This window comes from Necator americanus, chromosome I, assembly GCF_031761385.1.
Source record: "Necator americanus strain Aroian chromosome I, whole genome shotgun sequence".
Taxonomy (NCBI): domain Eukaryota; kingdom Metazoa; phylum Nematoda; class Chromadorea; order Rhabditida; family Ancylostomatidae; genus Necator; species Necator americanus.
In genome coordinates this window covers 34795061-34812061 of record NC_087371.1, presented here as the reverse complement: position 1 = coordinate 34812061, position 17001 = coordinate 34795061, and the positions used below count along the sequence as shown (strand labels likewise).

Genomic DNA, 17001 nt, shown 5'->3' with positions numbered 1-17001 from the left:
CTTTATCCGACTATATCTGTCTGGACACTAAACGACTCTCGACGTAGAGAAATTTCACAACCAATACTGTATAAAGATCTATACAATGGAGCCACAGTTAATGTGTTTGTATTAGCCAACGGGGGCATCCAGTGGGGTTGACGCGACGCGGCCGCCACACACGCCCTCATTTCCCCTCTAATCTGCCCCAATCGAAGGCGCATCGCGGTCAACCAGTTGTGTACGCTGAGCGCCTATATTCTGGTCAAAACGACATGAAGCACAGTGCAGTTGCGTATGGGGTTGCGCTCGAAGCGGCGCGGTGGAGATAGCTGGTGGAATCGAGGTGGTCACACCATCGCGAACTGCAGTAAGGAACGGAGGTGGTAACAGGGATCCTCGCTCGATCCTAATCGCTTCGCTCCATCGCACCCCTTCGGGCGTAGCCGCTTACGAAACTGCCCCGTGCTTCATGTCGTTTTGACTCTACTGTATGTCCAAACGACCTCTTCAATTCTCATCAAGAACCCGTTTTGTTCACAAATACCCACCAAAACTCACTGACTGGTAACAACGGTGTGAAGAAACGGAAATCGTCGACACGAACCGGTTTGGCGTTGAAAAACTGTCTACTTTCGAAAATAACATCAAGACAGATTACAAATCAGACAGTAATTCCAAAAAAATCTAAAGGCCAACAAGCATTATTCCCTAGAGTTCATTTGAAAAGGAATACAAGAAACATTCGTAATTTGAACGTTAAGACCAGAAAACTTCGAAAGAACAGGAAAAATGTATACAACGAGTCTCAGCTAGTGAAATCAATTCAATTTCGAACAAAAAAATCGAATTTCTGAGTTAGAGCACTCTAAAAAGTTGTAAAGCTGGTTCAATCATCATCGAACAGCTGCCAAATTCAAACTTATAGCAAAATATCCAAATATAAACAGTGCCTCAAACAATGAAAAAAAAAGGTTTGTTGTGGATGTAAAAAAAAATTGGCTTTGAATATCACATGTTCACGGGGTCACAATGTCCAACGATCACGTGAAAAGCGTGGATCGACGTAGCACCCGCGGAGAAGACACTCACATTTTATCGATTTATTAAACATACGCAAACTAGCCGGAACGTAACCTTATTTACTAAAGACTTCTTCCTCTTTTCTAGCTGCTATATCCATGGAAATTTTCGTAGCAGAAAAAGTTAGAACAGCTGAAACCTCTTTTAACGATTTTAATAAGGAATTCATCAATTTTTTTGGAATAAGCCTTCATTCCTGCATTCATTCCTATTCTTCTTCATTTTCATTCTTTCCTTCTTTTTGATGAAGATAGTTATGCCTGTTTAGAATACTTAAAATGGGCAAAAAAAGAGTAGATGCTCTTTCGTTTTCTTTTTCTTTTTTAACTCAACGTGGGAAATGTGTACTCTAGTACTTATATCTGGAGTTTATCCAGAAAGTAATATCGCGTTTTCCTTTCGTCTAATTAGAGCAAAATCATTCAATATGTATCTAGCAAGCCACCTCTTATGACTCTTTAGATGTTTAGTGCTATTCTATATAAGTTTTTGAAGCTTTTTGCTTACATTGTTCTATTTTCGAAACTCGAATAACGAGTAACGTCGAGTATGCAGCGAAAAATTTTTGGTTCTGGACTTTGACATTTGAAAAAAGACATCATGGAAGTGAAATTGATCCGTAAAAAGATCCACACAGCATCGGCGCTCGAAATCAAGAAATCAGCTGTGTTGCAAAAAATATGCCATAAAAACAAAGATATTGGTTAAAATCTAAAAGTAAAAGAATCGTTTCGACATTCTCTCAACTTCCCTTGAGATTACAGAAAAAAAGTTAGCATGCAAAAGAAGGAAAGTATTTTCTGGTACCGCTAATATTTCCCTCCATTTTTTTTTCTTTTGCTATGAAAACATAACAAACAAAAACTATCACACATCTCGCCCATCACTTAAATTCTACACGTTTTTGCAGTTCCCAGACTGAATACACTAAAAAAGACATACTTTCAACTCTGATCCGTATATGAATCATACGTTTAACCACGAACTCATCGCTACTGCTAAAAAAATGATGAATTGGCGCATCATAAACGTCAATAGAGAATAAAAAGCTATTCTTTGACGTTTCCAGTGAAAGATAAGCAATCAACAGAATGAACACAAAGGAAAAAAAAACCTGGAACAAAGCAGAACTGCTCGGCCGTCCCGCCCAATTCCTACGCGCTGTCGCCGTTGTGCTTCGACGCGAAATTACACGATGATTTTTGAATAATGAATGATTTTTGCTCGAATTCCTACACATCCTACTTTTTTTAAAAATCCTTTTCATTTTATTGAAGAGAAAAAATAAAACAACTCGTATGTATTCTATGAATCCATTCGTTTCCTCGCAAATATGTGACTTGTGACCCCCAACTATGAATATATCCGATCCATACGCGCTGCATAATTTTAACGACATCGAAACCATCGGTCTCAAATTTCTCCGCGTACGCTCCGTGTTGAAACGAAGTTCAGGCCAGCACAGATATTTTCATTTTATTGCACTTATCATAACATAGATTCTATGAAGATAGGAATATGTCGGGAAAAAATGAGTGGCTCTTCACTAACCCTCCATTTACTACGCTCACCAAGTGAGCGAAATTCTCCGTCTTTTTTTTTGTTCGCCTTTCTTTTTCTTTTTTTGAAAGATAGAATAATTCCCTTACTTTTTTGGTCAACTTCCTTGAGTTGTTCCCAGAATTGGTATTGATCTTTTTTTTTATTTCAAAATGGCCACAACTCTCTTCGTACTTAGAAAAGATCATTCATCGATAAGATATTTTAGCATATTTTCGAAAGTCACTGATCTGATTTCATTTTTCCTCCATGTAGTCATAAGAAAACTGCTTAAGCTGCTTTGGAACGGTGAATCTCTGGATATCGGGGATTATAGTGATAGCACGTGAACGGTTGTGGAGCTCCAATCAATTTAATGGTCGCTATCAGTGGATTGCAAAGAACATAAGGAAGAATGTTAGGAAATCCGTGCAAGAAGAGTTCTAATACCATATATATCGCATTACAACTATTGATGCACCTTTTCTTTTAATATTTGAAACAAAACACCGGATATCACCATGATTTGAACTCTACCGCAAGCCTAATGCGGAAGCACCTAACTTTTAAGGAGTTTGCTACCGTTAATTCGCTTCATTAGGAGAATTTACAGCGTTGTATGTACTCAACCAAAGTTTTAGAAACTGTAGATGCAACAAACTGTGAACTGTAAATGCTAAGAGGTTCTGCATCGTCTGCACGATCGATTACACCCGTATGTCTCCCGTACAATCGATCGTAAACTGAAGCAAACGTACTGGATCCATCACTGTTCCAAGTGTTCCGACGGCCGAAACTGGTTCCGAGCAAATTGTCAAGCAGTAACAAAAAATTGATCTGCCAAATATCCTATACTTATCCTGCATCCCACAAGAATACACTATCCAACTTTTTAACCAATAGTTATAGCGACGATAGATAAAAAATGTGGTGTAGCGCAGAAATGGCACGACTGATAAGCAAACTTCAACAAACAACACTGTTTACTTCAGCAAATTAAAAGGTCAAAGTATAAGCGACTCAATAAATGGATAAATGGATAGTCAAATACACATAGTTACACCTTCAAAAACGATATTCAAGAAGATCCAAGATGTGGAAGCGATTTCCAGCTAAGCAAAACCTTATTTCCACATCTCTTTCGATGTCCTTCTTTTTTTCGCAGCCGAATCGGCTTCAGTTCGTCAGTAGAACAAAGCCGGCACCCACATGAGGCCAATTTATTAGGCAATTCAGGGCTTCGCATGATCGATCTCAAACACGCACTCCTCTCCACAAACACTAATCAACACAGAAAGCATAACAGCGATAAAACTGAACATTTATGGAAAAAGAAGTTGGTACACTAACATCGAAAGGAAGAGATTAAACCTCGCTGGTTTCACATATGCGGATTCACGAGCCGGATCTAACTGAGATAAAAAGAACATCACAGAAAAGTAATATACGTTTCATATATACTAGACAGAATAGATGGGTGCGATTGGCAAAGTGAGAATGAAGTAGAAGAAACTAGCAGAAAATGGCATTACTCGGTTGTAAGAAACGGAATTTATCATTCACCACAGGAAATAACCAAAGATTTGCAAGAATACAACCGAAATAGTAGCAATAACTCGGAGGAAGCCAAATTCAAGACTAGCTTGTATTAACATGCAATTATGGAAAACTTCGAATACCGCGACAATAACATTTAAAAGCATTTCGAAATGAACATACGTCTTCGATCGGGAAGATTAGGTAAACATGACTTTGACAGATTTTTTTTGTTTACATTTGATTTAGCAGCATCCACTGGATCCTCCCAATCCTCCAGAAGCATTTCCTCCAGGAGAATTTGGAGAACTCGGAGAGTGCTGAGGACCAAGCTTGATTCCGTTAGCCTGAAATTTAGAAAAAAAAAAATAAAACAAATTGTTCGACGACAATTGTGAAAGTAACTAATATTACTTCGTTGTTGATGTCAAACACGCCCTCTTGGATTTTCCTGTATATCTCTTTCGCAGTGTCGATGAAAGCCTGAACAAGCAATGATATATGTATAGAATGAGACAAACAGTGCTACAAATACAGGAGATTGTTGTCACAGAGTTTGCAGAGAACTACTGAGGCGAAATTTCCAGTTTTATTCCCATTCAAAGCAGATAGTTATTCTATGAGAAATAAGGAGTAAACTAGTACATATTCTCATTTGCGACCACTTGTACAGAAACAAAAAAAAAACATCAAATTTTTTCCAAGCTCAAATCGATTATAGATGTCCAAACTCCTCAATTTTTTAGTTGTTTTTTTTTCTCGCACAATTGTCTCACACTTAATGTTGCGTCATTAAGAAGAAAATGGCAAACAAATACGAAGCCCCAAGAAAAAAGACATTTACTTTAACCTTTATTTATTTACCTAGATTTTTATGGTTAGTAAATGTCGCAAGCAAAAAACGTCGATGGTGTTGATTTCTTATGAATTAGTTCCAAATAACAGTTTCGAAAACAGTGTTGCTAAATGTCACTCATAAACGGAATGAGGTATTCATGTGACTTTTCGTATCACGCAAGTACTTGACATTTGCCAATATGACATATTTACTAAGTTCTTAACACAATTGCGGCGAAGACTTTTTTCTTAGCACGCGCACAAAGTCGCTCCTAGAAATTAGGAATTGATTTAGTGAAAGCTGTTAGGAGAATGGAAATGTAATGGTTAGTGATCTAGACTAAAGCCATCTCTGTATCAAAAATGAAATGTACCGATCCATCGATCAGGAACAACACAAATATAAATAATGCTTAAATCTCACTTCTTCAACATTAGCAGCAGTTTTTGCACTAGTTTCCATAAATACGAGCCCGTGTTCCCTTGCAAAAGCTTCACCTTCTTCGCGTTTCACCTCGCGCCTAGCCTCGAGATCACTGTAACACAAAGAATTAAGTCAAATTGACTATCAGAAGGAACATGAAACAATACTTGAAATATCTTATCTCACCTTTTATTACCAATAAGCATAATAACCATGTTGCTATTGCTGTGTTGTCGTGCATCTTCAAGCCAGGATGTCAAGTGATTAAAAGTGTCCCGACTGCAATTATGGTTCATGAATAAACATACGATCGAAAATAATGCTGTAAATACCGTGTGATATCGTAAACAAGCAGAGCTCCTGCAGCACCTCTGTAGTATGATCGCGTGATAGATCTAAATGATTCCTGCCCTGAAAAAAAACAGTTATGAAATACTCATGAAAGAACGATTCCATCCAGAAAAAAAATTCAATCAGCTCTGAGTGAAAGTTCGATTACCATCTAGCATACTAGACAGTACGGCGAAGACAAAAATATTAGAGACTGACGAAATAATATTTCGAACTTTAATAGTAATATTTCGAAATAATTCAATGAATCCTAGAAGGAACTATATTTTACTTACCCGCAGTATCCCAAATCTGCAGTTTAATTTGTTTGCCGTCAATTGTCACCATACGAGCACCAAACTCCACACCTTAACATTATGCAATATTATCTGAGAGTGTTATGTACTCGCGCATCCTAGATGACGGGTATTTGCTACTGAAAAAAAAAGCCGGCACATGTAACAGAGCTTCTCTAAAAAGTGTCGCAATCGGAAAAAAAAGAAACGAAGCAATCTAAGAAAAACATGTAAGTAATTTATTGAATGGGAGTAATTTTATTTATTGAATAAGTGCAGCACAGCTGACAAGAGGTTTGACGACTTGAACGGGTCGTCTTAGACCAACCAATCCTTTCATCCCTACGGGATCAATAAAACGGTCCCAGGCTTTTCTGAGGTTTATTTAATGAGCCAACGATAATTAAAGCAACAAACAACGAGTGGAAAGATATTAAATAAACCGCAGCACAAATAAACAAACATTAGGCGAATATTGGTATTATATATTGGCGAATATTGGTATACTACTGCAAAGTAGCCTTCGTGATTATCTTCCTCCGAACAAGTTTACAAGAACTCTCCAGAGCAGATGAAAAAGGAATTACGACGCAGCTCTCTCATGTAAACATTTCCAGTGCTGAATGCTGCAATCAATTACTAAGCAGCTTCAGAGGAATGCATGAAGTTCGAGCTGTTTGCAACCAAATTTTGCAGGAAGTCTTAGGAAATAGATATGAACGTCTCAAATTGAGCTTATTTAGAGTGCAGAAAATAATAGTCGTTATAGAATAACATGAAAAAATGTCAGTAAACGTAAAAGTTTACTGACATTTTTCATGTTTATTCACACAAACAACTAGAAATTCTGTGAAATGCTTCCGCTTACAATGCTGGCTATCCGATTACGTGAACATGAACTTACCACAGAAACGAACTATTATGGATGTCCGAAACGTGGCATGTGACCTAATTTGCTTTTTATTTCGAAAAACCTAATATCGACGTAGAAGTTTTACGCTAGTTAGATTACGTAACTAACTAGCGTAAAACTAACTTTGGTAGAGGTATTACATCTCAAACTCCCCACTTCTTCTCCAAGTATACAAAGTGAGTTTTTGATGACACTATCGAAATGTAAATGCAAACATTGTTCACTTGAATGCTGAAAAGCTGGCAGGATACAAAATAAAAGAGAAGAAAATAATCTGCAAGTAATGACGGATGCGTTCGAACCCAACTCTAATCCTTATTAAGAAGAAGAAACACAAAGGTCGCAGGGATATTCAAACCTACATCCTTCACCATCGAGCATATTAAAATAGTGTAAGTTGTCATAAGTGGACTTATGTATGTATGTCTGTTAATTTCGACGCTCAGTTCCAGTATTATTTTTCGACGAAGAGACGAGACCGGTTGCCTCCTTGAAAGTTCCATGCTTTGGAAATCAATTCTTGTATTGGATCGAGCACAAAGCTTCTAGGAAAACTCCAAAGACGGATATTAAAATTAGACGGAAATGAATTTGGATAAACCTCACTCCCCCCAACCGGAGCCAAAAATAACGAAAATGAGAATCGAATGAAAACAATCATTGACACTCTGCATAATTCTGGAAAATGTATGACTCAGACGTGTTCTCGGAGATTTCATGCATAAATAGGCAACAGTTCCGACTGTTACAGTACTGCTACTGGACTTTCCCGTCCAATAATTACTTATCACCTTTCTGAAATAGATCGAAAACGAACACGTGTCCGCAGATGCGAGATAAAACCGTAGGACGAAGTGGGCGAAAAAAAAAAACGGTCGGACTCACCAATTGTGAGATCGTGAACGGGTTGAAAGCGTTTGTCGGTGAATTGCAGTAGAAGGCATGACTTCCCAACACCTGTGTCTCCAATGATGATATACTTGAAGAGATAGGCGTACGACATCTTCTGTAACGGGAAATGTGATTTAATAATGCCGAACTGAAGGCGAGAATGGCTCAACGCAACGAAAACAAACAAAATACACAAGAATCCAACAAATCCACCACTGAAAGCTTATTGTCAGTAAATCCGGAGTTTATCGAAGGAAACGAATGATATGGTGCACGTCAACATGGACAGACGACGTCATGTGGGCCGTGTATATCGACCTGCCCCATCGAGCGCTGTGTGTGTGTGTGTGTCACATTGCCCTCATCGATTCCCACATTTGATTAAAGGTCTCCACACATTCGCTATCGAGCACGTTATTAGAATAGAGCGAATAAACTGGTTGAATGAGACGTACGGATTGTGATGGTGGTCTGGGAGGGGGGTTCTGTATCGGGATCTGATCAATAGTAATCAATAGCGGGTCTAGAGGACTAAAAAGTATGCCTAAATGGTTATTTGATCATCAGTTCAACTAAATCATCCTGACAAAGCCCTTGAATCAGCAATGAAGTGAGTGGCTACGGATGATGGCATCGAGTGGATGTTTTTTCGTTTGACCTACCGCCTGCGACGATGGTAATGATATTCCATGGCCTTCTTCCGCTGATTCTTATCGTTCTGCTTCTTCTATTTGCCTCGAAGGCATCTGCATCTGTTCTTGGTTCGTCAAATCGCAAATCAGTTGTAGTTTACCACGGGTAAAGTGTCACGGGATGAGAGGAATAAACCCCGCTGTTGTTTCTGGATCAGTGAATAACTGAGTGAGTCGAGACCCTGAAAACCTAAGCATTAGCGTTTCAGGAGCTATGACATGCGGACTAAAGCTACGAAGAGAAAAAAAAGGAAGATAGAGCTTCCAGAAACATGAGCGCGGTTGAGTCCGTCCCATCTCTCCCCTTCACTTCACTCGTTCATCACTTCCTCTATTCCTAGCCGCTCTATTTCTCATCTTGGCATTGTTGTACTCGGACTTTTGTGTGTTCATATTTATTATTTATTTTATTTATTTATTTGTATTTTATTTTTATTAGATTGTGACGTCATGATAGGTGCTTCCTTTTTTTATAATGTTCATCACCTTCTACAGCGTTCTTGAACTTCTTTTCTTTGGTGCACCATTGGTGTATATAAGAATAAGTAAATAAATAAACAAATAAATAAATAAATAGTCAGATCAAAGCGGCCTTAAATGGGGTGCAATCACGTAGCTGGTTGCGGTGCAACCGCAGCTATAACCAGCTGCGAAGCTGAGCGAAGATCAGAACTATAAACTTGTTCATTTCCATTTCTCAGTGTTTAATAATCCAGCTATTCCTATATTCCCCATTCCCCATATGTCTTGTGCTCCCGAACCGATATCCCTGACCACCCCATAATCAATATCTGTCAAGGATGAGATCATCGCCGCCTGTTTTTGGTCGTGCGGAAGCGCTTTGTTAGTTGTACAAATCTTTTTTAAAGGTTTTCCTTCACATTTTTAATAAGAATGCACTTAAGTTCCAATTTAAGGAGTACCTAATGGTATGATTGAACTTCTATTAAATTTGTGGATCGGTTGTGGCGAGATTAGATTTTGATGCTGAAAAATTAATGTGTCGCTCAAGCAGAAGATGTATTGCTTAGAAAAATCTTCTAGGAATATAGATAGCTTAGAATCCGCACCAGATCCGAATCGTTTCGAAGGAAGGGAGCAGGAAGGAATTCACAAATCTCGTAAATGGTTTTTTTTTCTCTAGAATGCTTTCAGATGGATTAAATCTAACGCTGTCAGAATTATGTTTTATTTACAACTCCAGATTATTTGGTTTTGAGTTCCTTATTTGAAATTTTAGTATTCCTGATGTTGTGGAGTTGGATGATCCGCTTCAAGCGGTTGGAACGGTTCAGGAAAATCGATTTTTTTTTTAAATTTCAAAGTTGGGCTCACTTTGTTCTTTCGCGGTTTCACGTTGTTTGTTGTTATCTAAACTTTTTTGTCGATATCCGGCTACGTCTAAAATATTTAGCGATTCCCGCAATGCGAAGGATGAACGAAATAATTAAAAACGAAATAAATTATATGAACAAATGGTGTAAATAAAAATTAAGAGTAGTAATAATAATTCACAGAATACTTTAGGGTTTAGAGAAACAAAAAGTTAACTTTTCTTCTTAAGAATAACAAAGCGAACCTTAAGATGGGACTCGAGGTTTTTTGTCCCATCTATCATCTTCTCACTGCTATTTCAACGCTGCTTCACTACATATCATTGAAGGGGATTTTGAAGGCGTACCCGTGTTTTTTGGTTGACCTCTAAACATTATTTTTTTCCTACTCATCGAAGAAACCACCTCAAAATAATTAAAAATCAACAATATAATTAAATAGTATAAATATAAATGAAATATTCTTGGAAAAAATGATTAATAAATTGTTAAATTAAAAATACTTTTTGGCTTTTTCTTCCTTTTTGTTTTTGTTTTTGTTTTTCCTGTTTTTGAGTTCTTGCATGGCGTACTTTGAACGGGATCGAGGCTTTGGTAAGGAGAGAGGAGTTTGATGGGATATACATAACATCAAAAACCTCAAACCTTAATTTTCGGACCTCCGATGAGGTTGATGCGGTTGAAACGGTCATGAAAAAAAGTTCCAACAAATCCTCGTTGACACAACAAGAAAACATAAATCTAATTCACAATTTCTATTTTTCTTTTCTAGTTTTATTTTTCTTTTTTCTACTATTTGTTTCTATTAAAAAAATTTTTTTTTTCGAAGAGAGAATTTGGAGAGATTATTCCTTGACCATCTTTTGTGTCATCGAAAAATCCTGGGTTCCGTATACGGTCGTCTCATACGTCTCTCAAAGCCTCTCTCATTCCTAATGAGGCACATTAATGTTCATAATTAGAGAGCCGCCATAGACACATATTAGCCATATTCACCATAGTTAGACATTTTCGAGGGTCCCACCACGAATTGCACCATGAAAAACCATAAATTTCATTTTCACATCATGATATCTCTGTACTGTGGCCATCGGACGTATTATGTCACGAATTGCCGCGCCGCATCCTCGTAGGGGCTAGCCATTGGTGTGCCGTTGCTCCTTTCCGCACCTGCCAATCGATAAGGCGATCAATCGATAGAGTAGTATCAATCGATAGCGTCGAAGATAAAAAAGAAATGATTTTGCATTTGTTAATGATTTAATATGTATTGTATAGAACTACAGCATACGCCTGAATGATTTCTTTTTTTTTCCAATCTGAATCGTTTTTTCTTTTTTTTTCGCCAGAAAATCAATCTCACTCCTTTCGGGATTAGGAAAATGCATGGAAAGAAAAGAACATTCTCGAGCACACATATTAGTGGTTGTAAAAAGAAAGCACTCATGAGAAACAGACAAAAATTTCCCAGGTTTCCAGTGCTTTTCGGTTAAGAAAAAGTGTCCATTCTGTTCGTTCCCTTGGTTATTCACTCGGAAAATGAAATTTCTCGGTATTCCTTCACAATTTACGCAGAAAAATAAATTTTAGAAAAAGAACAGGATGATTCTACAGATATATTCTTATTCATGCTGCTCCTGCTTTCATTTGAAGTTCTTTTGATTCATTTCTATAAGATAAACTTTGAATAGGGATTGTTTTTGGAAATAAACATCTAAATCAATATCATCATCTAGTAAACATCAACAATAACTATCGTTTTCTTAAGATTACCATGAAAAAATATTTATTTCATATTTTTTTCCATGTTTTTACTTTTATTTATACGGATGAATGGGTCATTTCACGAGTTACGACACTTTCGGACTATCCTATGACCATCTTCCAATCCGACTGACTGAGCTGTTAAGGATTTTTGAAAAAAATCTTGGGAAAATTTTGGGAGCTGTGAGGTGTGAGGTACGAATGCTTCCCTGATCGTATCGTAGACGATGCGCAAGGGACTGTAACGTTATTTAACCGTTTTATTTTGATTCTGATAGAATACAGTTACTTAGAATAGAAAGGTATCCTGGTTGATAAAGGATATTTTTGCTCGATAGCAAAAAAGGTTCACTGAACATGTGCATCTGTCCTCACATTGTTTATTTTTCAATTTTTCGGATGTACTAATAAACAATCTTCTTCATATAAGAAATAAGGAAGAAATTGCTTGCCGATATTAATGATTTTAAACTGAATTTTAGAAAATTCTGAAAAGAGGAAGTGAAAAGAATAAAAAATCGATAGGATCAATAGTTGAAATTCATGAAACTTTCGTTCGCTTCCTACCTCTTCGATTTTTCTGATGATCCTGATTCACATTGGATCTTCGCTTAATACTTTTCCGACCTTTTTCATATAAGAGATTCCGGTTGAAATGTAGTTAGGCCCCGTCCCCCACCCACTCAGTAGCGCCTTTATTTTTGGAAGTAAATAACTAAATTAGTCAAGGCCCTAGGACCTAAGCATTAGTCTTAGGGGATCTATGGAATCTGTGACATGTAAGCTAAAATTATTGAAAGAAAAAATAAGGCGGAGCATCTGGTAAGAAGAACGTCACTGAGAGTGCCTCCGGCTATATTTTTCCCGAAATTTGTTCTTTATCTATATTATATTAAGGAGATGGTAGGGGGTAGTGGGTTAGGGGTGTAGTGTAGCGGTTGGAGGTTCCGCTTCCTGCACGATCGATCGGAGGTTCGAATCCGCCCTAGTGCCACCAAGCCCATCCCTCCGGGGTCGATAAATTGGTACCAGAATTGTCCGGGAGGATAAAATCACCGACTTGACCTGTCGGCCAGCCCCCGCAAGTCATTGTATGGGCCAGTTACGCGTTCGTAAACAACAAACGATTCTAAATTGAAGTGAACGTGGTGGCGCGGGTCCCAAGCGGATTGATTAACGCCGGACACTTTATCTTTTATCCTTTATATTATGAAGCTTGACTCATAAGGATTTGGGGAGAGAACAAAAAAAAAATGACGTTGACGAGGGAGATGCGGACAGGTAGAGGAAGAGAAATCCGATTGTTACTCGAATATCCGTGCCTCATTACGCGACGCTTCGAATAGTATGGATGGCTACTTAATAGCTCTACGGAAATGAGTCACTGCTGAATGCAGACTCCCTCTCTCTCTATCGAATGTTGGTTATCCTTAGGAGCAAGCAGCGGAGAGTGAAGCGCTGACGCTCGCCTGAGGGCTCGTACACGTGGATTCATTAATCGCGTATTCCCGATGAATTCAGACGAGCAGTTCCCCCCATCTTGCAGCGATTTTATCAATGCTCGTGCACAACTGCACATAAAATGGGGTTTTCCGAAGAAAAAATCTGGAAGATGATGTTTTAACGAATCAGAAGGAGATAATTTCTTCTGAAAAATCATTAACCATCGTATGAAAGAGCAGTATCCAGAAAAGCGAAGTTGACAGAAGCGGTGTGACTTCATAGACATTGTATTTTGATTCTCCACTCTCTCCTCTTCTTTCCATTGCTGTCATAGGAAAACGGTTCAAACCTAACAGTACGTTTATACTTAGTCACAAAGTATACGCTGCGCCCATGCAAACAGTTCCTCGCTTGTGCGCTATTAAAGGGCTGGTTTAACATGCGAATCCCACGAAGCGATGGAGCCCAGTAAAACTTAAAGGTATCACCTCACGAGTCTGTGGTGGTGTGGGTTTCAGGTGGGTTATGTCTATACGGGGCCGTAGATTATGGGAAGGAGGGTGATTCCGTCCATTTCTCCCTAATTGCCGTAAAAACGGCCCAGAAGATGCGGCGATGTGCACAAGCCTGGCGCGCTCCAATCGAACTCATTGTAGAAGATAGAGAAGATAGCGCCCCGGAACACCTGAAGCCGCATCTTTCGGGCCTTTTTTACGGCAATTAGAAAGAAATGGACGGAATCACCCCCTCTCCATAATTTACGACCCCGTATAGGCATACAGGATAAAGGATAAAGTGTCTGGCGTTGATCAATCCGCTTGGGATGCGCCCCAAAGCATTCATCTCAGTTCAGAATCGTTTGAGGCCCACGAACGTGTAACTGGCCTATACAATGACTTGCGGTGGCTAGCCGATGAGTCAAGCCAGTGTTTTTATCCTCCCACGCAAGTCTGGTACCAATTTATCGACCCCGGAGAGATGAAAGGCTTGGTTTGCGCTGGGGTGGATTTGAACCGCCGATCGATCGTGCGGACAGCGGAACCTCTAACCGACTGCATTATACCCAAAACCATTCATTTCAATCCTGGCATCGAATCCTGACTGACAGTAGCAAAAATTATCGTTTGGGTAATGGAGTGGAAAAGGAAAGTTTTGATAAGGTAAGGAAAATGCAAAATTTTTTGTTGTCTACTCGTTAAGCGGAGCTTTTTTTGCCACAGATTGCTTGGCATGGGCGCTCGATAGGACGGTTTTGAACACGTGATGGTCCCTGGAAAATTTCCACACAGAATCTTCTTTTTGTCTTTTCTTACGTGTATGATTAAAATTATTTCGCGATCGTCCTATCGATCGGCGCTGCTATACGCCGTCGCCGAGGACGCAATGCGTCAGGCCGGATGCGACTATGAACTATGAACCGGGGAAAAAAACAGTGAGTAGCACTGATACTGAAACATAACTATATCGTATTTTGAATCCTTCACGTCATATCAGTTATTTTCTTGTTTTCCTAAAAAAAAAGTGCTTACTAATCCTAACGTTCATTCATTTTCAGTTTGTAGCAGCTTCTGGTTTGAATGGTAGGACACGGTCTTATTCCTGATACAAAAGTTTGAAATTTATCCCAGACTTTATTTCTTCATTGTTTGTTTCAGGAATATGTGGTGCTATTAATAATCCAATTTTTCTTCTTTTTATTTCTGTTTGTTAATTGCACGAGAAAACAGAAAGGAGATCACAAATCCCCGACTTCCGATGTATCATCGGATCGTGTAGGAATTGAACATGTGGAGAAAAAGGAGTGAGAGTGGATGACCGCTTTCGTGCGACGCGACGCGATAACGCGTTGAGCGAACCCTCGTTCAGATCTCTCACCACTGCTCGACCAAGCACGGACGAGCAATCACGATTGAGTGCGAACACGGAAATGAAAGGAAAAGTGACAAAAATTAAACTGAGGTTGGTGTTACCGATTATTGATTAGTGATTATTGATCGCTGTACTTTGTAATCGTAGGCGACCGCGTCGAGGAATAGCGATTTTTGCATGATCTCTACCCAGAATAGTGGCAATCTTAGAATTTGAATCATTTTCATTTCTATCATACTTATTATTCCATCTTTATCTTTATTTTCATCATTTTCATTTCTGCGAGCTATCGAAGAAAGTATCGGTGGAGTGCCTTTGAAAAGGAATTATATGTGTATATAACATATCACCCGTCGTGCTCACCGCATACTTCGCGGACGCGATGACGTGGCCGTGAACGCGCCGCTGTCAATTGACGAATATCGATCGGGCGCTGAAGTATGGAATCGCCCGACACCGCATGCGGCAGAAGCACGAGTTATCAGCCGTCTAGCGGTACCGTAATGAGGAAAGATGAGACGCTGTTACGAATAAAAGTCCGTCTGTACTAGTAATAGTCGGGTGAAAACGACATGAAGCACGGTGCAGTCGCGTAAGCGGCTTCGCTCGAAGCGGTGCGGTGGAGCGTAGCGGTTCGAATCGAGGTGGGACCATCGCGAACTGCAGCAATGAACAGTTGTAGCAGGGGTTCTCACACCCGATCCTAACGCTTCGCACCACTGCTCCACTTCAAACGCAGCCGCTTACGTAACTGCACCGAGGATCATCTCCGCTCGCCCCTACCATACCTGCGCGAGCTTTCGAGGCGGTTAAAGGGTCACTGAGAAGCGAGGGAGACAGAGAAGCTACGCCATCGCATCCGTGAAGTGTATAGATACCTCCTTCCTTTCGGTCGCCGATGATTTGAGATCATCACCGCTGTAGTAGGCTCCACAGCTGCTTGGCTACGCAAGCCCATTCAACAGTCAAATTGCAGTGGATCGGTGCTTGGAATGTTCGTCTAGCGGAATAAAAACCATAACAAATACTGTACACAGTTTAGTGTGCTCAATAGTTCTAATTTTTCGAAATTTCAGGGACCTCGCTGATGAGCCAAGTCTTTCGCGTTCGAAATTGCAAGGCTCATCTGATTTGCAGGACAGCGAGAAGGTAGATTCAAGACCAGACTCCAAAGAAGAGTCCACACAGTCGTCTAAAAAAGAACCTCAAACGAAACCACATGAAAGTCAAGATAAAATAATTGACGTGAATCAAACCGCACAAGCAGCTCTACCGATTATGGATGGTACTGAACCTACACAAAATCCCGAATCAAATGAAATAGAAAAGAAGACAGAAGAGACGCCACTATCATCAGTAACCGAAAGAACAACGGGCCCAAGTACTTCTGTCCTGGGAACAACATCGGATACTCAAACTCTTAACACTATGACGCAGAACACTCAAGCAGAACATCACGATTCGGCACCGCCAAGTCTCTAAAATAACGAATATTCTGAACAAAAAGAACAATAGAAAAAGCTGACAACATGGTACCTGAATTAATAAACGTTGAAAAAAAATCAATTCACATGTTTTACGTTTGTTTTCGCTTTTTTTTCTCCATCCATAAATAATAAAGTACAAAATTTTCGATAAATCCATTAAGGTCAACATCTTCGTTTTCTTTCCAGAATAACCCGATTTTTTCTTTGATTGTGTGTGGTTTCTAGAGGTAAAACGATGCATCAAGTCAACGTTCTTATCCTTCCATTCAACTCTGCTATCGATTACTTGGTCCCGAAGAGAAGAAGGGCTTAGTTGGCCTAGTGTGACATCGAGAGAGCAAACGGGACATTTTACCTCTTTTTTTCAGTGTCGTAAGCGTTTTTCCTTCCTTTTTAAGTAATTATTCTCGGAAATGAGCGCATATGATTGTTTTTCTACATTGGGAATTGGTTTTTGTTGGTGGGGCAGAGATATCAATGGGACCCGTGCAGAAAACGATCAATTCATGCGAATTTGGTTATAGTCTGGTTAAAACGACTTGAACATGTGGTTGGCGATTGCGAGCAATTCAGACTGCAGAGAT

The 17001-nt window shown here is 39.4% G+C and overlaps 2 protein-coding genes across 3 annotated transcripts; one reads left to right on the top strand and one right to left on the bottom strand.

Moving 5' to 3' along the window:
* Window positions 1-4382: 4382 nt before the first annotated feature.
* RB195_007811 (uncharacterized protein) lies at window positions 4383-7940 on the bottom strand (the record flags this gene model as incomplete). Its single annotated transcript, XM_013448285.2, has 7 exons — window positions 4383-4484; window positions 4552-4620; window positions 5399-5510; window positions 5585-5677; window positions 5731-5809; window positions 6025-6096; window positions 7823-7940. The coding sequence occupies 7 exons, from the start codon at window positions 7938-7940 to the stop codon at window positions 4383-4385; spliced, it is 645 nt and encodes a 214-aa protein (XP_013303739.1).
* Window positions 7941-14466: 6526 nt separating this feature from the next.
* RB195_007810 (uncharacterized protein) lies at window positions 14467-16412 on the top strand (the record flags this gene model as incomplete). Of its 2 annotated transcripts, none has more annotated exons than XM_064181649.1 (4): window positions 14467-14493; window positions 14717-14862; window positions 14928-15020; window positions 16007-16412. In XM_064181649.1, 4 exons carry the CDS (start codon window positions 14467-14469, stop codon window positions 16410-16412), a joined length of 672 nt encoding a protein of 223 aa, XP_064038425.1. The 2 variants fall into 2 exon arrangements, with proteins under 2 accessions (XP_064038425.1, XP_064038426.1); XM_064181650.1 differs by lacking the exon at window positions 14467-14493 and adding an exon at window positions 14639-14641.
* Window positions 16413-17001: the final 589 nt, after the last annotated feature.